Raw genomic sequence first — 25,703 nt, forward strand, 5'->3', positions numbered from 1 at the left:
AGGGGTTTTTTCATTTTTAGCACTCTGGTTCCCCCTTGTGGTGACTGAATCACGGTACCGTCAAGCTCTGGAGTAGGAACAGGTGTGTTCCATTTGGTTGAGCTTGACGGTATAACTCACTGATTTGTTTTGTGTTAGTTCATTTTGTGTGGGTGTTTTTTGAGTTGGTTTTTGTGTGGGCTTTTCTTTTTTGTTGTCCACTATTTGTCTGGGGGTGTGACCCTGTAGCCTTTGCTAAACAAGAACAAAAAAAAAAAAAAACAAAAAAAACGGGGACCCAAACAACTGTGTGTTGGTCTGTTTTTTTTTTTTCTTTTGTTTCTTTTTGTTTCACATCCCCAGGGTTAGATGGAACGGTCCCCTGGGGGGTGATGGGGTGGTCTTTGGGTTGTTTTTTCTCTTTGTTTTTTGTTGTGCCCTCTCTTCTCCTCTGACTCCAGCCGGGTGTGCCGTAGTGTCGGCATTGCTGGAGGGGTGCAGTTAGGTTGTGCTGGGCGTTTCCCAGGTGGCCTCTGCACCCGGGAGGGGAGGGGGGGGGGGTTGGGTTTTTTTTTTGTTTTCCCTCCCCCAGTTTCCGCCCTCAGGGTTTGACTGTGGTGTCCTCTGGGGGGGAAAAGGCGTTGGGTCCATCTAGCCGTGGACGGCCGGGGCTGGGTCCATTGGTCGTGAGGGGAGGCGTCTCCTGGGGTTGACGAGTGGTCCTCTGGGGGGCGCTGGTAGTCCCCGTGGGTGACGGTGGATCCCAGAGGGACCTCGGCCGTGGTTATTACTCCTGGAGCTGGCGGGTGGCCCTCTGGGGGGTGTTGGTCCCTGCGTGTCGTTTGGGGGGGAGGAGGGGGGGTATTTTGGCGTTTTTGTTTGTGAGCTTACATGTGGGTTGTTTTTCTTTTCTCCCCTTCCCTGGGGTTTGATGGAACGGTCCCCTGGGGCGGGGGGGGGTGTTTTGGTTGTTTTGTGTTATGACTAATCACACATGTTTGGTTAAAGGCTGACCGCACAGGTGTAGGAACTCCTGGCCACACCTGTGCTGAGACTGTCAAACAAGGGCAAAGATGCAGCCAGTTCAACCAGTCTGTTGGAGGACGAACGCAGACGCGGTTTCCAGCCATGGTCCCTGGAGGGGGGTGTTTCTCCTGGGCCAGGTGTGTGTGGTCGCCGGGAGGCTTCCCGTGAGGGTGGGGTACTGTTATATGGCTGGGGGGGCCTGGCTGCCGGTTTGTTTGTCTTTTTGTTTTCCTCCCAGGTGGCGTGCATTTGGGACTGAGTGGCTGTGTTGCTGAGGCTGTCAGGACCTCACCCTGATCACCTGCGACTCGTCAGGACTCACAGCTGAGGTGCATCTGGCTGGATTGGAGCATGTTGGCATTTAAGACTGGAGTGCACAGTGTGTATTTGCCAGAGACTCGACCTTGTGACCAGACGGGTGAGATCGTCGTCTCGGGAGCCATCTCATCAGCAGCGGATGCTGAGAAACGTCCAGGTTTGATGCACGGTCTGTGAAAGAGGAGGGGGTGAGGTCTCACGCTCGTCAGCACACTTCCTGAGGTACGTTGGATTTTGTGACTAACAGTTATACAGTCAGTAAATGTGGTGTCCCTCACACCTTATTGTATTGAGCTGTATGTTAGTCATGTATCAGCTTCCACTGCGGTGGAGTTTTGTGAACGGGATGTTCCATGCCTGCAGGTTGGAAGCTGATCAGTAATCAAGCCAGGAAGTGTTTGCTGTTTGTACACCTTTAAGTGTTCTGTGTGTAGAGTGTGGACTCACATAATGGTTCCTTCTTTCACAGACTCGGTTGTTGCGGCCACCTGGGGGGTGTCGGCGGGGTCCTTGGGTCCGAAACAGCTTCTGGCTCCGGACCGTTAGCGCTGCTGGGAGCGCACCACGCCAGGCCGCACCTTTCTGTTATTACATTTTCACTGTTATGTATTAAATTCAGTTAGCCTTTGTACCGTGCTCTGCTTATTTCATACTGGGTCCTTCAAACGCTGGTCGGTTCTCCGAGCTGCGTCCGACACATAACAATCACTCCTTTTTAGATGCAGACTAATGAGCGGATCTGATTTGATGCAGGTGTTAGTTTTGGGGATGAAAATTTACAGGGTGATTCCATAATTTATTCCTCAGAATTGAGTGATTCCATATTTTTTTCCCTCTGCTTGGTCTAAAAAAGTAACCGTTACTGACTGCCACAATTATTTTTCCTGATTTCTTATAGTGTTTCTTAAAGCCAGAAAGTTGCCATTTGAAATGACTTTAGTTTTGTGTCATGTCTGTGATCTGCTTTTTTCTACAAAATTAAACAACTGAATGAACATCCTCCGAGGCCGGTGATTCCATAATTATTGCCAGGGGTTGTAATTTCTGCCAAAATGTTTTACATGAGATATAAATTAGTCTGTTTTGAAGATGTCATAAAAAAACATTTGACCGCATTCATATGCTTATGCAGTACTACCATATATGGGTGCTAATTGCCGTAAAGCAGTCAAACCAAAAAAAATAAATGCTTTGTAATAAAGCCAAACTGCAGTCAAATAAAATGAGTCAAAATCTGCAGAAAGACATTCTAGAAAGGGACAAAATTGGTAATTTGGATGCCAGGAACATTGACAGAGAAGCAGGCATCAGGTACCCCTGGGATTGGAGGTGGTGTGAGATCCCAGTGAGTTACTCTCTGCTTCTTTCTTCGGTAAGCTGGTGTTTAAAGGACACGTTGCACGTTATTTTAACATCCCAGTTAGGAGTACAACATCAAAGTATTCATAATTGTAAGTCTGTCCGTGCACATGCGGTAATAATTAGTGGTCGCTGATGGATTTTATTGGTAATTATCCCTCTTGCCCGGTGAGTTAGCTCGTGCAATTCTGGAAAACGTCTTACTTGGCATTTCTTGGTGTGTGACATACATTTTAAGAAAAGCAGAAACATCCCGATGGCTGACAGAGTGAAACAAATGCTGCTGTGTCCCGTATCGAAGCTTTTGGCTTTTATTCAAAAGTGATGTCTCAGATTTACATAATATGGCATGTACAGACAGACAGGAGGCGACACACTTGATCCAGGCACAGGCAGCTAAAAGGAAATGCATGGAGGTTGCAGCAGCCACAGTAGAGCTGGACAGGCTCATATTAAGTCAATGCACCAAAAATCACAGAAAGCAAAGGCAAATAAAAAATGAACCTGAGATGATATTGATCATACCATACAAGTGCCATAACTTGTAAAGTGGAACTATTGACAATTGTGAATATTGAAAATGAGTTAAATTGTGTGAGAAGTGCTTTCATGGAACTTAGTCATGTTTTCCCACGTCTGTCATATACTCGTATATTCAGAACTTTAGCATGGAATCCTGTGCATGAGTACATGCATTTTATTAGGGCTGAAACGATTAGTCGAGTAACTCGAATAATTTGATTACAAAAAATGTTCGAGGCAAATTCTGTGCCTCGAAGCTTCGTTTAACGTTGTAGTACATATGCCAGGCCTGTGTGTGGCGCTGCAATGTCCACAGGAAAAAAAAACAAGAAGACTGGAGCATAACAGCTAATCAAATTATCAACGATAGCTACCGCTTTCCAACATGACACAGAGTAAAATAAAGCCTTTTAAGAGAAAGATGGTCCACGCTGATCATCTGAAATAGACTTACTGTGCATATAAAGAGAAGCAGTGTGTTTGTCTATTTTTTAAAAAACACACGGTCTGACCCGGCGGCCGGCTGCTGTCTCTCTCTGTCCATTGTGAGGGGCTGTCAGACCGGGCGAGTCACAGCTGTGTCCCCGGTCACTCTTTCTTCTGTGTTTCCTTCAGACTCACACTGAGTATTTGACTTTTAAATTTTTGCTTTTTTGGGCAACACACAACACTTCAGAAACACTTAAATAAAATAATAATAATAAAAAATGACTGCGAGGCTTGCATGTTCAAGCTCCAGCTGAAATGCATTTGCTGAATTGCAGAGAAAGAGGGATAAAAAAAAAAACACGCAGGGACCCAGTCCATCAGCTTTTATAAAAACAAAAAACGAAACTTAAAAATGGTTAAATTTTACAAGTTGGAGAAAACAAAACAGAAAGCCACATCCCATCGCCATTTCAGCAAAATGCCAACATTTTGGCGCAGTGACATTGTGCCATTGCTTAGGGAGAGCCCTGGACAGTTGATGTTGGTTAAAAACGCAAAAGTACTTTTTATCCGATTACTCGATAATTCGCCAGAATAATCGATAGAATACTCGATTACTAAAATAATCGATAGCTGCAGCCCTACATTTTATATCATGTACAACAAGGCAATCATTCTCTTATTTAAAATCATAAAAGAATTGCAAGAACTCATCTGGTTAGAGGTGCATGCAGTATGGTAGTATCCTATTCATGATCTACAGCTAATTTTTTTTCCTTGCTACCTTTTTGACATTTTTACTTGTTGGAATCAAATTTAAATATAAGACAGATATTTTGCAAATTCACTGCAGAAAATTGTTCTGGGAAGCATTAGCATGGCTAAAACCCTTCAGCGTCAATGGGGCTTTGCCCCCTAGGCCCCCAACCACGGCCCCCTTGACCCTGCCCATTTTAATCATGTTTATTTATTTGCCTTTCATATGCCTGTAATTATTAAATTATTGATTATTCGTGTTTGTTACATTCACCAAGGATGTAATAAAATGACCTGCATTTATTTTAAATGCATTTGTATCTGGATGCATGTGTTTTGCTGTTGAAGATGTGCTGTGGTGCTTGTGGTACTTGTACGAGGTCTGTTAGAAAACTATCCGACCTTTTTATTTTTTGCAAAAACTATATGGATTTGAATCATGTGCGCTTGCATCAGCCAAGCTTGAACCTTCGTGCGCATGCGTGAGTTTTTTCATGCCTGTCGGTTGTGTCATTCGCCTGTGAGCACGCTTTGAGTGAGCAGTGATCCACCCCCCTCGTCGGATTTTTATTGTGAGGAAAATGTCTGAACGATTTGGAGCTTTGCTGCATCAAATTTTTCCAGAAACTGTGAGAGACAGATTCAGATGGCTTTCAGGGACGATTCTATGGGGATCACACAGATTAAGGAGTGTTACAACCGGTTTAAAGACGGTGCACAATGGCGGAGGGTGCACCGCGCTCCGAGCGGCGATCGACAGGCTGAAACGTCCAGATCATTTCCAAACTGAACGCTGTGTTGATCCGGGACGTCGTCTGACTACTACAGAAATGGCAGAAGAGGTGGACATACCACTTTTTCGGCATATTCCACTGTTACAGGAGTTTTTGTCATGAAAAGACGTGTGGAGGAATTCGCGCGTCGGGACGGAGCTGCTAATGGCGCGGGACAAAAGCAACGCCGTGATGAAGCCTCACAGGACATGTTGTGGCATGTCCAGCTCGTCCACAATTTCTCGGATAGTCACACGACTGAAAAGCCACCGAAAGCCGTCTGAATCTTCCGAATGGTGCAAGAGCTGGGCATGTTACAACATGTCCTGTGAGACCAACACGGAGGTGCTTTTGTCCCGCGCCATTAGCGGCTCCGTGGCGAATTCCTCCGCTCCTCTTTCCATGACAAAAACTCCTGTAACAGTGGAATGTGCCGAAAAAGTGGTATGTCCACCTCTTCTGCCATTTCTGTAGTAGTCAGACGACGTCCCGGATCAACACAGCGTTCAGTTTGGAAATGATCTGGTCATTTCAGCCTGTCGATCGCCGCCATTGTGCGCCGTCTTTAAACTGGTTGTAACACTCCTTAATCTGTGTGATCCCCATAGAATCGTCCCTGAAAGCCGTCTGAATCTTCTGAATGGTTTCCACCTGGCTGTCTCTCACAGTTTCTGGAAAAATTTGATGCAGCAAAACTCCAAATCGTTCAGACATTTTCCTCACAATAAAAATCCGACGAGGGCGGTGGATCACTGCTCACTCAAAGCGTGCTCACAGGCGAATGACACAACCGACAGGCGTGAAAAACCTCATGCATGCGCACGAAGGTTCAAGCTTGGCTGATGTAAGCACACATGATTCAAATCCATATAGTTTTTGCAAAAAATAAAAAGGTTGGATAGTTTTCTAACAGACCTCGTATATGAGCCTCTATGTGTGTTGCCCACTCTTGCCTCTCATGGGGCTGCTGTTATTGAGTTTGTTCACAGTGTGATTACCAGTGTGTGCAGCCTGGCAGGAGCACAGTAAGGAATCTCTGAGGATTCTCTTCACACAGCATAACACTTCACTGCCTTTGAAATTACCCCATCATCGTCATCCAGTCACAAAAAAAGATGGATAATAAGATTTATTTGCTTTTTCTGTATATTGAATGCAGAGGGTTTGACTTTGTGAAACTGGCTCCATAGAAATGCAAGCTCACTGCTGCTTGGTTCCTCTGGTTGAAGTTAATGTAGTTTGAGGAGATGTGTTTGGAGCAAATGGAGAGTTTCACAGGGTTTAGGGTTAGTACTATAACAGAGTAGCTTTTATAACACGGTATCCAGAGTTTTCCAAAACCACACTGTGACTGATAGGTAGACCTAAGCCTCTGATGATAACTAGGGATGGGTATTGATAAGGTTTTATCGATATCGATACCATTATCGATTCTGCTTATCGATACCTCCTGTGAATTTTCTGTGTACTACAAGTAGGCTTTACAGGTTTTCTATGTCAACAACATTTTATTGAGTCTTAAAGTAAATAAATTTGAAATTGGTCACTGGATCTTTGATCTCTGGACATAAATAGAAATAAACAAAATCTGTAGTTTTTGTCAAAAGCATTTCCTTTCAGACATTAATGGCATGAAAATTCAGTAAGGTATATCTTATATATTATATTCCAATTCTAAGGTGGAACTATGCCAGTATACAAAGGTATATCTAAAAAGGAAGAGTAAAATTGGAGAGTAGAAAAGAGTAGAGTAGAGCCACTTAGGTGCCTGGTCTTGAGAACCAGGGATGGTAGGTTAAAAAGGTTTTTTTCCCATGGGAACTCTCCCTACCCACCCAAGCAGCTCAAGAAATGGCATATATAATATAATAAGTAATAAGACAAAAGAAGGATAAGACTTCACAGGAGAAGTCACACAAGGAACCAACTATTTTGTAAGCTACGGTGAACGTTGCTAAGGCCGGCTAGATAAGCTAACGTTAGCCGTTAGGTATAACTAATTGTACCCCACTCCTCCAATATTTACTTAAATATAATAATATTAAAAGGGGGAACAAGAAAAAGTAAAGCGTGTATATGGAGACATAAGTACATGTATTTACAGAAAAGAGGAAAACGGTGGGCGTTTTAATCACCAAACCTGCAGCTGCTAGCGTTACACATCTGGCTATTTCTTATTCTTCTGCTATATTTTTAACACAGTATTCAGTAGCTTCGCCCTTGTGTGGGAACACATGTAATTACAGCTGATCATCCCAGTAACCACTTAACGCGTTAAACATTAAACTAGCATATATATACAGTAGTATTCAGAATAATAGTAGTGCTATGTGACTAAAAAGATTAATCCAGGGTTTGAGTATATTTCTTATTGTTACATGGAAAACAAGGTACCAGTAGATTCAGTAGATTCTCACAAATCCAACAAGACCAAGCATTCATGATATGCACACTCTTAAGGCTATGAAATTGGGCTGTTAGTAAAAAAAGTATAAAAGGGGGTGTTCACAATAATAGCATCTGCTGTTGATGCTACAAACTCAAAACTGTTATGTTCAAACTGCTTTTTTAGCAATCCTGTGAATCACTAAACTAGTATTTAGTTGTATAACCACAGTTTTTCATGATTTCTTCACATCTGCGAGTCATTAATTTTGTTGGTTTGGAACCAAGATTTTGCTCGTTTACTAGTGTGCTTGGGGTCATTGTCTTGTTGAAACACCCATTTCAAGGGCATGTCCTCTTCAGCATAAGGCAACATGACCTCTTCAAGTATTTTGACATATCCAAACTGATCCATGATACCTGGTATGCGATATATAGGCCCAACACCATAGTAGGAGAAACATGCTCATATCATGATGCTTACACCACCATGCTTCACTGTCTTCACTGTGAACTGTGGCTTGAATTCAGAGTTTGGGGGTCATCTCACAAACTCTCTGTGGCCCTTGGACCCAAAAAGAACAATTTTACTCTCATCAGTCCACAAAATATTGCTCCATTTGTCTTTATGCCAGTTGATGTGTTCTTTGGCAAATTGTAACCTCTTCTGCACGTCTTTTATTAAACAGAGGGACTTTACGTGGGATTCTTGCAAATAAATTAGCTTCACACAGGCGTCTTCTAACTGTCACAGCACTTACAGGTAACTCCAGACTGTCTTTGATCATCGTGGAGCTGATCACTGGGTGAGCCTTTGCCATTCTGGTTATTCTTCTGTCCATTTTGATGGTTTTCTGTTTTCTTCCACGCATCTCTGTTTTTTTTTTGTCCATTTTAAAGCTTTGGAGATCATTGTAGATGAACAGCCTATAACTTTTTGCACCTGCGTATAAGTTTTCCCGCCTCCAGTCAAGTTTTTGATCAAACTACGTTGTTTTTCTGAACAATGTCTTGAACGTCCCATTTTCCTCAGGCTTTCAAAGAGAAAAGGATGTTCAACAGGTACTGGCTTCATCCTTAAATAGGGGACACCTATTCACACCTGTTTGTTCCACAAAATTGACGAACTCACTGACTGAATGCCACACTACTATTATTGTGAAGCCCCCTTTTCTATTTTTTTTTTACTAATAGACCAATTTCATAGCCTTAAGAGTGTGCATATCATGAATGATTTGTGAGAATCTGCTGAATCTATTGGTACCTTGTTTCCCATTTAACAATAAGAAATATACTGAAAACCTGGATTAATCTTTTTAGTCACATAGCATTACTATTATTATAACACTACATGTTTTTTAATGGGAACCCCAAACTTAGATATTATTTCTTGATGTTTATTAGAAAATCTTTTGAACTGAAGAACCAATTTGTTATACAGAAACCCTTGTTTAACTAATCTACTAGTAAGTTTATGGTGTCTAGTGGAAAACTTTGGTAATTATCACAGATGCGACCAATTCTGACTAATTGAGAGGTGTAAACACCGTATGTAGGTTTACTCGGTATGCTACTACTCATACAAGGAAATTTTACAATATGAAAGTTAAAATTATCCCGTTTGTCAAACCGCTGTTCTAAACTGTCTATCTATAATGCTCAACTCTGTATCTAAGTATTTTTTTATTGTTTTCTGTAGTCTTTTTTAGTTCTAATTCTGATGGATAAATATTTTTAATTTCATTCTCAAAATTAGGATTATTTAAAGTAAGTAGGTCATCAATGTAACGGAAGGTATTATTAAAGGTTTTTGCTCATTTGCTATTTTTAAGTTTATCTTTCGTAAATTTGTATTCATAATAAAAAAGGAAAAGGTTAGCTAAAAGTGGAGCACAATCTGTTCCCATAGGTATCCCTATTGTTTGTTTGAAAATTCTGTTGCCATCCTCTATATAGATATTGTCTACAAGGAATTCTATATGCTCAATCATATTTTCCTCAGTGATATTATGATACCGTGTTGATGTAGTGTTAGACCAATATGTTGTTCTATCATTTCTAATAATGATATACGAGGTCTGTTAGAAAAGTATCCGACCTTATTATTTTTTTCAAAAACCATATGGATTTGAATCACGTGTGGTTACATCAGACATGCTTGAACCCTCGTGGGCATGCAAGAGTTTTTTCACGCCTGTCGGTTACGTCATTCGCCTGTGGGCAGTCTTTGAGTGAGGAGTGGCCCACCCTCTCGTCGTTTTTGTCATTGTTTAGGAATGGCTCAGAGACTGCTGCTTTGTTTGATCAAAATTTTTTCAAAACCTGTCAGGCACAATTGAGTGGACACCATTCGATAAATTCAGCTGGCTTTCGGTAAAAATTTTAACGGCTGATGAGAGATTTTGGTCTGGTAGTGTCGGTTTAAGGACAGCCCATGGCGCCTGACGGCGATCTGCGCTTCGAGGCGGCAGCGTCTCGCCGTTTCAAGTTGAAAACTTCCACATTTCAGGCTCTGTTGACCCAGTAAGTTGTCAGAGAACAGAGAACTTTCAGAAGAAGTCGGCATGAGGAGTTTATTCGGACATTCCATTGTTAACGGACATTTTGTAATGAAAGAACGTGCGGGCAGAGTCGCATGTCGGGCCGGACCCGACCGCGGGGGGTCGCGACAGGAAAAACACCTCCGTTGGAAACCTTAACGGGCAAGTTGGAACATGCCCAAGCTGTTAAACAATTTCTCAGTTACTCACTTGTTGAAAGCCATCAAAAGCCGCCTAATTTTACAAATGGTTTTCAACACGGAGGTGTTTTTCCTGTCGCGGCGCACACAGATTTGCCGAGTCATCACGGAAATGACTCGGCAAATTTGCGCGCATGTCTTTCATTACAAAATGTCCTTAAACAGTGGAATGTCCGCATAAAGTCCTCATGCCGGCCTCTTCTGAATCTTCTCTGTTCTCTCATGACGTCCTGGGTGAATTAAGCCTTAAATTAGGATGTTTTCAGGTCTAAACAGGCCGACGACGGCGCCTGGAAGCAATGCGCGACGTCCCGCTCCGTGGGAAGTCCTTCCAGCGACAGAAACACCCCATAATCTCTCATCAGCCGTTAAACTTTTCACTGAAAACCAGCTAAATTTCTCGAATAGTGTCCACTCAGATATTCCTCACAGGTCCAGAAAAAATTTTGATAAAGCAACGCGCACCGTCTCGAGCAGCGTGTGAAACAAAGGAATTCAGCTGAGAGGGCTGAACCACATCTCACTCAAGGCCTGCCCACAGGGAAATGACGTCACCGACACGTGAAAAAACTCACGCATGCGCACGAGGGTTCAAGCATGATTGGTGTAATCGCACGTCATTCAAATCCATATAGTTAAAAAAAAAATAAAAGGGTCGGTTTCTTATCTAATAGACCTCGTATTTAGAACCTCTAATTCTAAAAGCTGCCCTGACTAGTTCACTGATACTATATATAAGTTGGTCAAGATGGATGTTAGTATACAGGGTGGAAAAATTAAAACTCTCAAAATGTGCCGCTACTCTCGTTTTGTTTAACTTTTTTTAGTTTATTTAAAACCTCTGTAGCATTATCGATAATCCAAAAACAATTAACTCCAGTGTTTCGAGCTATGCCTTCGCAGTATTGTATGAAATGTTTTGTAACTAATTTAAGGCTAGAGGTTAGTAGTTGGGATAATGGTTTAGTAGTACATGCATTAGAGGCCGCTATAAATGTGCTACCTATTGGATTTTTATGCATTTTGGAAGCCAGTAGAAGGATGGTAATTGTTTCATATCGTTATTAATTTTAATGTTATATTTTGTCATAAATCCTTGGTGTTTTGTAACAATCTTCTCTGTGACTATTATAAGACATATATGTTTGTGGGTTAGTCCTATCACTAGTGTTGAGTTCCTTTAAAACTACATCCAAGTAATATTTTTTGCAAACTATTAGGATATTGTTGCTGGCTTTATCTGCTGGTACTAAAACAAAACGTCTTTGAAAGTTATTTAGGTATTCTAGGCAAACCTTGTCTGACAGTACATGTTTTTTATATGGATTTTTCCTTTTTTGTCTGTCTATCTTAATTTGAACTGTTTCTAATACTCGACCTTCCCATTCGTCCAGTTTTCTAGTTTCTACTTTTTCTTTTTTAGCCCAACTTTTTTGTAATCCTTAATGGCTTTTTTTTTTAACTATTATGAGGTTTGTGTCCCAGTTAATATTATTTGTTCTCTAAATGATAGTTCTTTGCTAATTAATTTTCTAAGCTTCCTGTTCTCAATTATTCTGAGATTACCAGTTATTATATGTCCTGTTGGCTCGTATTTGAAATTAGACGAGTCGCAATCACCGCTAATGTTTGTAGTACCTAATTCAATGTCTAAATTTTTTTTGCTTTGTTTGAAATTAAAAACTTTACCAGCTATAGATTTAGTATATGAATAGCTTATAACCGGGGGTGGGGGGTGGGGGTGTTTATCATTGATGAAATTTGGTATAGTTTTTTGGATTGGTTTGTAGAATCTGTGATAGTTTGATCATATTTTATCATCTTTTCATGATATCATATTTATCTAATAGATTACAATTTGTTCATGTAAATGGGGAATCTTCTTCACAGACTAAGGTTAATTATGGAGTTCCACAAGGTTCTGTGCTAGGACCAATTTTATTCACTTTATACATGCTTCCCTTAGGCAGTATTATTAGACAGCATTGCTTAAATTTTCATTGTTACGCAGATGATACCCAGCTTTATCTATCCATGAAGCCAGAGGACACACACCAATTAGCTAAACTGCAGGATTGTCTTACAGACATAAAGACATGGATGACCTCTAATTTCCTGCTTTTAAACTCAGATAAAACTGAAGTTATTGTACTTGGCCCCACAAATCTTAGAAACATGGTGTCTAACCAGATCCTTACACTGGATGGCATTACCCTGACCTCTAGTAATACTGTGAGAAATCTTGGAGTCATTTTTGATCAGGATATGTCATTCAATGCGCATATTAAACAAATATGTAGGACTGCTTTTTTGCATTTGCGCAATATCTCTAAAATTAGAAAGGTCTTGTCTCAGAGTGATGCTGAAAAACTAATTCATGCATTTATTTCCTCTAGGCTGGACTATTGTAATTCATTATTATCAGGTTGTCCTAAAAGTTCCCTGAAAAGCCTTCAGTTAATTCAAAATGCTGCAGCTAGAGTACTGACAGGGACTAGAAGGAGAGAGCATATTTTACCCATATTGGCTTCTCTTCATTGACTTCCTGTTAATTCTAGAATAGAATTTAAATTCTTCTTCTTACTTATAAGGTTTTGAATAATCAGGTCCCATCTTATCTTAGGGACCTCATAGTACCATATCACCCCAATAGAGCGCTTCGCTCTCAGACTGCAGGCTTACTTGTAGTTCCTAGGGTTTGTAAGAGTAGAATGGGAGGCAGAGCCTTCAGCTTTCAGGCTCCTGTCCTCTGGAACCAGCTCCCAGTTCGGATCAGGGAGACAGACACCCTCTCTACTTTTAAGATTAGGCTTAAAACTTTCCTTTTTGCTAAAGCTTATAGTTAGGGCTGGATCAGGTGACCCTGAACCATCCCTTAGTTATGCTGCTATAGACTTAGACTGCTGGGGGGTTCCCATGATGCACTGAGTGTTTCTTTCTCTTTTTGCTCTGTATGCACCACTCTGCATTTAATCATTAGTGATTGATCTCTGCTCCCCTCCACAGCATGTCTTTTTCCTGGTTCTCTCCCTCAGCCCCAACCAGTCCCAGCAGAAGACTGCCCCTCCCTGAGCCTGGTTCTGCTGGAGGTTTCTTCCTGTTAAAAGGGAGTTTTTCCTTCCCACTGTCGCCAAGTGCTTGCTCACAGGGGGTCGTTTTGACCGTTGGGGTTTTTCCGTAATTTTGTATGGCTTTGCCTTACAATATAAAGCGCCTCGGGGCAACTGTTTGTTGTGATTTGGCGCTATATAAAAAAATTGATTTGATTTGATAATTTCAATGCTTTTGTTGTGAAAAGTAATTTTCAAGAAAGATTTATTAACATCTTTGGTTATTGTAGTTTTTTTTTCCATTTTTTGTAAACCTAACCTAAAGTTAGCTAAATCTTTTATCACAAGTGGAATATAGTTAGGTAATCTTTGTTCTGAAAGTATAATATTAGCTAAAGCATTTAGGTTGCCAAGTTTTCGTTGTAGAACCGAAAAAAATTGTGATAAGTTCATGTACTAACCCAGATCTATTGTAATTGTTAATTAGTTCTTTTAATCTAAGTTCTAAATCTGTCTTTGTTGTTGCATGTTGTCTGTTGCGCTTACCTGATCGTTTTTTGAACTTACGTTGTTTTTTGTTAAAAAATGTCCATATGACAATATTTTCCATATCTTTTTTAGAAACATTACCTAGTTTTTTGACATTGTCATTAAGCCCATACGGATAAATTGTGGCTAGTTCATTGTAACAGTATTCCTCCCTTTGTAATCGTTGAAGCCCCTTTCACACCGGGGTTGCTCCCGGTTGCTCCCAGTTGCGCCGTGCATCATTATGACGACTCCACGTGGAAGCAACTCAGTGCCGAGATGATGCAGCTTGGCACCAAAACAGCACGAGGGGCGCAAAGGAGGAAGCAAGTCAGGCACCGAAAAATTAAACCTGTTTAATTTTTTTGGCATCCTGTGCTCGACGCAGCAAGGAAGTGGTTCCAGCGCAAGTCTTGGCAAAGAGGCGTAACTCAGGGCAAAGAGGCGTTACCCGGCGTGACTCAAAGCCAATTTATGATTCCTGCTCTGTTCCATTGTTCCCGCAGTATAAATCACGCAGGATTGTTTTTATCTCATGTACTTTAATGCAGTAAAAACTACATGCTGTAAAAAAAAAAAAGACCACAGGAAAAAAAATGCTGATTGCAGCTCAGCTCCTCTCTGTGTGGAGCTGTCAGGTGAAGAGACGCACTGAGAAGCAGCTGCAGCTTCTTCTCTCACAAATGTGTTTAAATAAAATCCATAAAAGTCCTCCTCACAGACTGATTGCCAGAAATATCCAGTAAAAAGTCCGGACATCTCTAGTCCACTCATGGACGTTCGTTCACACGCGCACATGTGAACAATTAAAAGAAAAAAGTCTGGCTGCAGGCATTAGTTCCTTGTTCTCTGCTCAAACTCTCACATCACAGTTAAAAAAAGGACAAAAAAGGACACAAGTCCTGAGACAGGACATGTCAACATCAAGTAGAACTCCAGACATCTCCACATTTGCTCAAGGACAGTTCGCTCGCGCACACGCATCTTGCGGTCAAAGGAGGAAAGATAAACTATAACAGAACTCAGAGCGCAGCCCTGCAGCTCTGCACAAGAAAAAATATAAAGTAGAAGAGAAGTCAGAGTGCACAGTCTGTCTGCAGCCAAACTGTGCTCTCTGACTTCTCTGTGCAGAGAACCTGCAGGCTGCATTCTCACCTCCTCTCTGCCTCCTGCTGCGCACACCTGACGCAGCTATTCCTGCCTCGTCATTACACCACAGGACGCATCTGGGAGCAGCCCCTGTGTGAAAGGGGCTTTAGAGCCTCAACTAAAGCATTCTTCCTCTTCCAAAAATACTTCTTCTATAGTCATAACCTCTATGTAATCTACATTATGACCATATGAGCAAAAGTGTTGGTATAAAAATAAATTACACATTTTATTAAGCCTCTGTCTATGGTTGTTCATTCTGCTCCTAAGGGTTTGGCTAGTTTCTCCTACCTATTGGATACCACAGTTTTTGCAGCTAATCGAGTACGATAAATTATATTTTTTTGTGTTGCATGTCATTTTTGTTTTACGTGAGCTAACCTTGTATTGTCTACCTGTGGTGTTACTCCTGAAGTTATTTCCTTCTACTATGTATTTGCAAATTTTACATTTACTACTACCACATTTACCAACTCTAGTGTCCTGTATAGCATCGGTCACATCCCTTCCTACCAAGGTAGGGTTTGGGCATGATTGTCTCTCCATACGAGGGCTGTCCGTAAAGTATAGGTCCTTTTTATTTTTTTCAAAAACTATATGGATTTCATTCATATGTTTTTACGTCAGACATGCTTGCACCCTCGTGCGCATGCGTGAGTTTTTCCATGCCTGTCGGTGACGTCATTCGCCTGTGAGCACTCCTTGTGGGAGGAGTCGTCCATCCCCTCGTCGGAATTCCTTTGTCTGAGAAGTTGCTGAGAGACTGGCGCTTTGTTTGATCAAAATTTTTTTCTAAACCTGTGAGACACATCGAAGTGGACATGGTTCGAAAAATTAAGCTGGTTTTCAGTGAAAATTTTAACAGCTGATGAGAGATTTTGAGGTGATTCTGTCGCTTTAAGGACTTTTCACGGTGCGAGACGTCGCGCTGCGCTCTCAGGCAGTGTCATCAGCCTGTTTCAAGCTTAAAACCTCCACATTTCAGGCTCTATTGATCCAGGACGTTGTGAGAGAACAGAGAAGTTTCAGAAGAAGTCGGTTTCAGCATTTTATCCGGATATTCCACTGTCAAAGGAGATTTTTTTAATGAAAGACGTGCGGACGGGTCCGCGCGTCGGGACGCAGCCGACGCGGCGCGGCGGCACAGGAAAAACACCTCCGTGTTGATAACCATTTGTAAAATCCAGGCGGCTTTTGATGGCTTTCAGTGGAGTGAGTATATGAGAAATTGTTTATCAGCTGGAGATGTTCCAACTTGTCCTCAAGGATTCCAACAGAGGTGTTTTTCCTGTGGCGGAGCGTCGCGGCGGCTGCGAGCCGACGCTGCAATCCGCCTGCACGTCTTTCATTAAAAAAATCTCCTTTAACAGTGGAATATCCGGATAAAATGCTGAAACCTACTTCTTCTGAAACTTCTCTGTTCTCTCACGACGTCCTGGATCAATAAAGCCTGAAATGTGGAGGTTTTAAGCTTGAAACAGGCTGATGACGCTGCCTGAGAGTGCTGCGCGACGTCTCGCACCGTGAAAAGTCCTTAAAGCGACAGAATCACCTCAAAATCTCTCATCAGCTGTTAAAATTTTCACTGAAGACCAGCTTAATTTTTCGAACCATGTCCAGTTCGATGTGTCTCACAGGTTTAGAAAAAATTTTGATCAAACAAAGCGCCAGTCTCTCAGCAACTTCTCAGACAAAGGAATTCCGACGAGGGGCTGGATGACTCCTCCCACAAGGAGTGCTCACAGGCGAATGACGTCACCGACAGGCGTGGAAAAACTCACGCATGCACACGAGGGTTCAAGCATGTCTGACGTAAAAACATATGAATGAAATCCATATAGTTTTAGAAAAAAATTAAAAGGACCTATACTTTACGGACAGCCCTCGTACATCTGAGTTGAGCTCAGCTGGCTGCTGGAGTCTGCAGGTCTGCAGCCATACAGTCTTGGGCTGCTGCACATCTGCCGCAGGATGTCTCATTTTGGGAGGAAAAAAAAACATCCATCCATCCATTTTCTTCCGCTTTATCCGGAGTCGGGTCGCGGGGGCAGCCATTTTGATCAATTGCAGTTTATTGTTTGTATTACAACATTTGGAAAGAGGTGTTATAAATGGACTGCATTTATATAGCGCTTTTACATCTGCATCAGACTCTCAAATAATTTTATAATTTACAATAAATAATAATTTCTTGTAATAATAAAAAAAAAAAAAAAAAAAAAAATTTACAAATAATGCCTTGCTTTCACCCCGATGTCAGGGTGCTGCCATACAAGGCGCTCACTACACACCGGGAGCAACAGGGGATTAAAGACCTTGCCCAAGGGCCCTTAGTGATTTTCCAGTCAGGCGGGGATTTGAACCCAGGATCTTCTGGTCTCAAGTCCAACGCCTTAACCGCTAGACCATCACCTACACATGCACGCATACATGTACACAGAGGCCACTTGACTTTTAGTATATAGATGATTTACTGCCCCCTGCTGGAATGGCGTGTGAGTCCAGAATTTAATTATCGTGCATTGTTCGCTGTTGTTAGCTAATATCCCTAATTTCTCCAAAATAATAGTTCTATCAACCTTCCATTTTCATCACTGACCCAAAATAGATAAGCATACCAAACAGCAAGTGTCAGCTCTCCCCACTTGCTCTGTGGTAAACATGCATGCACACACGTACCTATGCATACATACACGTGCACAGAAGCCACTTGGCTTTTAGAATATAGGGCGAAAAGTGTACTTGGATGCACCAGTGCACAATACTGGCCATTGTCTTATTAAACACATAATTCAGCACTGGGTTGATTTGTTTTGAGTACTGTATATGGACTTTTGATCCATAACTTGAACCACAATTGAAATGTTGCCAGCAGCAACATTGTCTCTCCTTTCTCTTTATTTTTTGTAACCGTTATATACAAGAAAGGTTTTGTGTTTTTGGCCCAGCTGATTAGTTATGCTCTGTCTCCTTGGCTAATTAGATGAATGCCAAGGTGCTCAATTAAGGACGTTGCCCAATAATGTGGTTAATATTGTGATCTTCTCCTTCAGGGTTTCACAGACAACCCTCATTATGGCGATCATTTGAGTGACAGTCGATTAACGTCTCATGAAGGATTATCTCCGACACCTTTTATGAACTCGAACATAATGGGTAAGTAACCGATTCCTCTCATCTCCATCCTTGTATGCCCTTTGGTAGTGGAAAGACTTACTTCAAAATTATTGACATGAGTTATGTACATTATGCAGCAGGAGGTAGCAGGCTTAGAAGATACTGTAGTGTGCTCTAGGGCTCCTTGTTCCCAATCTCGTGCTGTTTTAATTTCCTTCTTTAAGCCCCTTCCTCCATGTATTGTATCTATCTATTCTGCCCTTTTCTAATGACCCTCCTTGAAGCTAGAAGTCTCACCATCAGTATAGCTTTACATCATAAAAAAGTGTCTCCTAGCTATCGAAACTGCTTCTACAGTGCATCCAGAAAATATTAACAGCACTTCACTTTTTCCACATTTTGTTATGGAACAGCCTTATTCCAAAATGGGTTAAATTCGTTTTTTTTTTTGTTTTGTTTTTTTTGTTTTTATTTCTCTCAAAGTTCTACTCACAACACGCCCTAATAATAACATGGAAAAAGTTTTTTTTTTTTTTTTTCTTCAAATTTCGTAAAAATTAAAACTAAGAGATCGCGTGTACATAAGTAATCACACCCTTTGCAGAATATTTTGTTGATGGACTTTTGGCAGCAATTACAGCCTCAAGTCTTCTTGAACATGATGCCACAAGCTTCACACACCTATTTTTGGGCAGTTTTGCCCATTCCTTTTTGCAGCACCTCTCAAGCTCCATCAGGTTGGATGGGCTGCGTTGGTGCACAGCCATTTTCAGATCTCTCCAGAGATGTTCAATCAGATTCAGGTCTGGGCTTTGGCTAGGCCACTCAGGGACATTCACAGAGTTGTCCTGAAGCCACTCCTTTGATATCTTGGCTGTAAGCTTAGTGTCACTGTCCTGCTGAAAGAAGAACCGTCTCTCCAGTCTGAGGTCAAGAGCGCTCTGTGTCTCTATACCTTGCTGCATTCACCTTTATTCATTCCTGACTAGTCTCCCATTTCCTGCTGCTGAAAAGCACTGCACTGTCAACTGTAGGACCTTATATGTAGACAGGTGTGTACTTTTTCAAATCATGTCCGATCAAATGAATTTATCGCAGGTGGACTCCAATTAATGTGTAGCATCATCTCCAGAATGATGAGTGGAAACAGGATACTCCTGAGCTCAATTATGAGCTTTATGGCAAAAGCTGTGAATACTTATTTACATGTGATTTATTTTTTAAATAAATTTGCAAAAATCAAAACACTTTCATATTGTCATTGTGGGGTATTGTGTGTAAACGTTTGAGGAAAAAAAAATAGTTTCATCCATTTTGGAATGAGGCTGTAACATAAATTGTGGAAAGAGTGAAGCGCTGTGAATACTTTCCAGATGCACTGTAACAGAAGACAGCTGGTTTATTTAACTGGAGGGTGCTGTTTTTGCAGGTCTATTTGTTAAATCAGAATTGTCCTCATTGTTCCCTTGATTAGACTGTTGAGTGATGTGTAAACAAAAATTGGAAGATTAATTTCTAGTTGAGGACTGTGACTGTTGCTTCTTGAGCAGTGTTTGAAGGTAGTTTTTAGGTTATTGGATGATATTAAAGAAAAATACCCCGTTTACTTCTCAGAAGTTTGGGTTAACTCCACTTGAGACCTAATCCATGGGCGCCATGAAATCGATATTTGGCATATCTTCACCTGTATAAATATATGGGTTTTTTTTTGGGGGGGGGGGGGGGGGGGGGGGTATCAAATAATTTATTGAAGACAACAAATTAATGTTACAAAAAAAATCATGATAATGTGATTCATGAAAAATCCAACATGGCCACCACAACACCAAAGATTTATCATATCTTCACTTATATAATAGCTATTTGCGTGATCTTGGTGTCTAATTGTAGGTTTTTGGGGTCAGGAAATTCCATTCAGACAACAATCAAAGATTTAAAGGACATGTCGCACCAAAATCATAAGAATTTAGATTTAGGCTGTTAGTTACCATCCGATGATCCACCAGGATTACTTTGTGCACTTTTGTGACCGATTTCAAAGTATATGGCATTCACAACAAACAGCTACGGAGATGTCCGAAAACAAAGTACTCGTGAGTACTCAGGTGTTTCCGTCAAGTGACGTTGCAACTAGAAGCTTCCCAGCGTGCTCTTCAATGGAATGAAGCTGATAACGTTAATAACGGAGGCACAGATTAATTCCAAAGTTTACATAAGTGTGATGTTGTGTCGTTTTTAAGTGTTAACTGTTAATTTTGATGCAGTCACGGTAAAAGCTGCGGCTCCAAGAAGGTTTCTGTGTAAACGCAGCCTGTCAGTAACCATCTCTGCTCCAGGTTCAGCTTTGTGCATGATTAATTATGAGTGTTATCAATAAAATCTAAAAAAAAAGTACATCTGCTGCCGGGGGAAAGCAAGTGTCTCGTCATCTACACAGTGCGCGCGCACACGCACACACACACACACACACACGCACACACAGAGCGAGATTTGCAGCACACATACACAGCTCCAAATTTACACTCTCTCAGTTAAAAAAATGAAAGAAATCTAGCTACAAAACACAAAAGGGGTAAAATGCTTAACATGCCAGACTCACCGTTGTGTTATGGATTAATTTCCAAATGTAAATTAATCCATGCGATCAAAAAAGCGTGCACGTGCCTGAGACCGCTGCGGCTGCAGCTCTGCCTCTCTCTCTCTCCATGAACTCCTGGAAATAATGTATTCTGATTTTTTCCAATGTAACAAATCCATCTCTGTGTCCAGGCAGTCTGTTAAAAACAGTGTCAGATGTCCCGCGTCCATGTACACAGCATCCACACAAACAGCGCGTAACCCCACTTTTTAGGCTGCAAAATCCAACACTCTGATAAAGTTAAGGGTTTTCGGGTGAAGCGTGTCGTCTCCTCTCTGTATGTCTGAGCCATCGCTTTTGAACAGCAGCTCAGAAGCTTCGTTTTTTTGACGTCTGTCAGTCATCGGGATGTTTCTGTTTTGCTAACAAGGACGTCAAACACTGAAAAATGCAGAAGATGGCCGAGTGAAAGGTTTTCTGGAAATGCACCTGCTAACACTCAGAGTGAGAGGAATAAAATACATCAGCGATCACTAATTATTAGCATATGTGTGCGGAGAGACTTACAGCCATGAGTAGTTTTATGTTGGGATGTTAAAAAACATGTCCTTTAGCAACACATCATCATGATAGGGGGACATTTTGTGAAGATTTTCTGTAGATTTAAAAAATCTTTATTTCAATTACTTTTCAATTAATGGTCGAAGTAATTGAAAATGATGTTTGTTGTATCATTAATTTGTTTTGCAATTTTGTTTTGGTCTGAATGCTCAGATCAGATTCCGCTTCTCTACTTGTGACCTTTTACGCAGAGCTGTGTGACACACACACACACACACACACAAACACAAACCTATTATAAATCGTAGAAAACATGATGATATGTGTGTCTCGTTGTTATCCTGTGTCACATGCAGTAGCTGCCCGCGTGTGTACGCCAGCATTTTACAGTTACTGAATCTTTCCAACTCATTCGTGTACAAATAAATGGTAAATGGACTGCATTTATATAGCGCTTTTCCATCTGCATCAGACATTCAATTGCTTTAAAAATGATGCCTCACATTCACCTTGATGTAAGGGTGCTGCCATACAAGGCAGCCACTACACACCGGGAGCAACTAGGGCAGGGGTGGCCAAGTTCGGTCCTCGAGAGCCACATTCCTGACACTCTTAGTTGTCTCCCTGCTCCAACACACCTGAATCCAATGAAAGGCTCATTAAAAGTCTGCTAATGAGTCTTTCATTGGATCCAGGTGTGTTGGAGCTGGGAGACAACTAAGAGTGTCAGGAATGTGGCTCTCGAGGACCGAACTTGGCCACCCCTGAACTATGGGATTAAGGACCTTGCCCAAGGACCTTAGTGATTTTCCAGTCAGGCTGGGATTAGAACCAAGGCTCCTCTGGTTTCAAGCCCAACGCTTAGTGCAATTGTAAGAATATTTGCATGAGTTAAAGGATGGAACAAGCCATGGTATACTCAATCTTTGAAAGAATGAAAATATACTTTGCCTTGGATGAACAGAAAACATTCATTATTTGTTTTATATGACGCCTAAATGGAGCCACGCCATTTGATATTTTACTAAAAATTAGGTGTTTTTTCTCAGAGCAGCAAGCAGAGGGCAGTGGGACCCAGCAGTTCACTCTACCCTGCAAGACTTGCTGACACACTGCTGACTTCAGCAATTTTGAGCGCTGCTGCACTGAGGAAATCTGGTGTGCGTGAAACATGTCTGCTTTCTTTAATCCAGTGAAAAATCCTGACAAAGTCTTGTCCAATTCTTCATCTGACAGGCCGCTAAAGATGTCCCGATGAACACAGCGGTTTAGCTTCCTTATATCGCTGAAGCATTTTTACAAGAAGATAATGGAAGTGCACAATGTTGTTGAATTCACATGTCAAGTGCATCATGGTATCACAGAGATGTGCAATAGCGCAAAACGGATGGGAGAAAAATCCACGGTTAGTGACCTCAGTCATGAAAGTGGACAAATAATGAATGTATGTATGATCTTATTAAACAAGTTTTCCTCAGTAATATCTGAGACTTCCACACATTTCTGAACGTTGCATCACCTTTCTTAAACCATGCCTGCAGGATTTAAGAATGATATTGAAAGTGGGCTGAGTGGGTAGCACTGTTGCCTCACAGCAAGAAGGTCATGGGATCGATTCCCACCTGTGGCCTTTCTGCATGTTTTCCCCGTGTTTGTGTGGGTTCCATCCAGGTGCTCCGGCTTCCTTCCACATCCAAAGACATGCAGGTTAGGTAAATTGGAAACTGTAAATTGTCCGTAGGTGTGCATGCGGGTGTGAATGTGTTTGTTTGTCTGTATGTGGCCCTGCGACAGACTGGCGCCCTGTGTAACCCGCCTCGCGCCCAATGACTGCTGGGTTAGGCTCCAGCCCCCATGTCCCTTAATTGGACTAAGTAGTTGAAGATGTGTGAGTGATACTGAAAGTGGACCTTGAAAGTGACGTTTACAATTAAAAAAAAACAGATCTCAATATTTGGTACAGAAACCTTTGTTTGCAGTTACAGAGGTCAGATGTTTCCTGTAGTTCTTGACCCAAGTTTGCACACTGCAGCAGGGATTTTGGTCCATTCTTCCATACAGATCTTCTCCAGATCTTTCAGGTTTCGAGTTTCAGCTCCCTCCAAAGATTTTCTGTTGGGTTCCGGTCTTTAGACTGGCTCGGCCACTCCAGGACCTAGAAATACTTCTTACATAGCCACTCCTTAGCTGCCCTGGCTGTGTGTCGTGGGTCCCTGTGACGCTAGAATACCCAGCTACGACCCATCTTCAGTGCTCTTACTGAGGGAAGGAGGTTGTTTGCCAAAACCTCACGATACATGACCCATCCATCCTCCCTTCCATAAGGTGACAGTTGTCCTGTCCCCTTTGCAGAAAAGCACCCACAAAATATGATGTTTCCACCCCCATGCTTCATGGTTGGGACAGTGTTCTTGGGGTTGTACTCATCCTTCTTCTTCCTCCAAACACTGTGAGTGGAGTTGATTCCAAAAAACTCTATTTTGGTCTCATCTGACTACATGACCTGGAGATGTCTTGGCGTGAGCAGGGGAGCCTTGCGTGCTCTGCAGGGTTTTAAACCACGACGGTGTAGTGTATTACTAATGGTAATCTTTGCGACTGTGGTCCCAGCTCTCAGAATCATCAGAACCATCCTTACACCATGAGGTGAGCTCTTGCATGGAACCCCAGACCAAGGAAGATTGACAGTCATCTTGTGTTTCTTCCATTTTCTAATAATTACACCAACAGTTGTTGCCTTCTCACCAAGCTGCTTGCCTATTGTCCTGTAGCCTATCCCAGCCTTGTGCAGGTCTACAATTGTGTCTCTGGTGTCCTTAGACAGCTCTTTGGTCTTGGCCATGGTGGATAGGTTGGAGTGTGAGTTTGGAGTGTCGAGTTTCGCCGTCATCGAAGCCATACACACGCACATGTGCACGTACGCACGTACATAGAGGCCACTTGGCTGTTATAATATAGATTTAATTGAATTCAGTAACACTTTGTTTTGAATGAGTCTATTGTAGACTGTATGTAAAGAGGTTTAGTAATAAGCATTATTCTGCACTCACTTCATATGTTTTTCTTAAAGTGGTTGTTATTGCTGACTCAGGTTCCTACACAGCTGGTGACATCATTTGATTAACATTCCGGAACCTTATTTCCTTCTCTCTGTGAAATTGTATGATTTAAGGTCTTGTAAGTCTCGGGAACGGTTGTCTCTGATTCAGTTATTCTAATTGTTTAGCTGCAGGGATCACTATTAGTTCATGGTCTCAAATAGGAAGGTTACATCTAATTACCTGCTGAGATTTTTTTCTTGTGTCAGCTAGATGTGGGGGAGGTTGATTTCATGCAATCTAGGCACTTACTACAGGCAATGAGCTACAAATGAAAGAGCTGCACTCTTTTATGCCACAGTGCAAACCTGCATGTTTCATATTCATGCACTTTTTTTTGTCATTGTTTGGTTATTATTGAAATTCTTTTGATTTTGATTCCTAATCTCAAATGATGCTTGTTTCTACGCATAAGTGTAAATGGAGACAGAAGAGAAACATAAATGTAGAAGTATAGATTTAAAACAGATCAGTGTTTCTCCTACAATTATTTCAGGATGGGCGTTAGCATCCCCAAATTGTCGAGGATATGTTGCTCAGAAAAATGTCAGGCATTCAGAGAGGCAAGCAAAAGCTAAAGTTAGTAGATGTGCTCATTATTTATGTAATCCTATCTCAGTCCTGCTGCAAAGCTTGGTTATTGGTGGTAAGAAAAAAAAAATCAAAGAAAAATAAACACTCATATTCAAGAATATCCTAATACAAGGATCACTTTTTCAGCACCACTAACCTCCACAACTGCATAGGTGCAAACAATATATTTGGGAATAAGCAAAATTTAAAGTGCATATTTATTATTAGAATCCCCCTAGTCATTACTGACAGATCTGCGGGTCATGTGCACCCGCACTTTTTCTTGTAAGATTAAAGTGACATTATCATCGCCAAACAAGCATTTTAGAACTTCATATTGGTCACCAATAAAAAAACTTGATACGATTTTGTTGTTGATTTTTGTTCTTTGTTATAATAAAATTAAGCAATTAGCATACCTGCCAATGTACCAATGCGGGACACGCGAGGGACATGCGTGGCCGTGAGTGCCACCGGTGCAAAGTGTAACTAGTGGGTCCGGGGGCTTGCCGGACCCAAACAAGTGCAGGACTAATAGGCATCCCGTACACACTCATGTGGGACACGGGGGTAAACACTGCCCAATGCGGGATGGTTGGCAGATCTGAATTAGTCTCAAATAAGTCTTTATGGGGGCCACCATTGTTTCTTGAGTAGACACATCATTGTTGGAATCTCACGCTTGAATGTGACGTGACATTTCTATTATTTATTGTTTGTGTAACAAAGAACAAACGTGATCAATTATTGCACCTGACAATC

At 41.6% G+C, this 25,703-nt stretch overlaps 1 protein-coding gene across 10 annotated transcripts in view; it reads left to right on the forward strand.

Annotated features, from left to right (window-relative positions):
- tcf12 (transcription factor 12) overlaps nucleotides 1–25,703 on the forward strand; it is a 338,068-nt gene that overhangs the window by 98,486 nt on the left and 213,879 nt on the right. For all 10 annotated transcript variants that reach the window (XM_034189942.1, XM_034189886.1, XM_034189913.1 and 7 more), the window contains exon 5: nucleotides 18,068–18,170. In XM_034189942.1, coding sequence (XP_034045833.1) covers nucleotides 18,068–18,170 — 103 coding nt within the window. The remainder of the gene's footprint in view (nucleotides 1–18,067; nucleotides 18,171–25,703) is intronic.

Source organism: Thalassophryne amazonica, chromosome 2, assembly GCF_902500255.1.
Source record: "Thalassophryne amazonica chromosome 2, fThaAma1.1, whole genome shotgun sequence".
Taxonomy (NCBI): Eukaryota; Metazoa; Chordata; class Actinopteri; order Batrachoidiformes; family Batrachoididae; genus Thalassophryne; species Thalassophryne amazonica.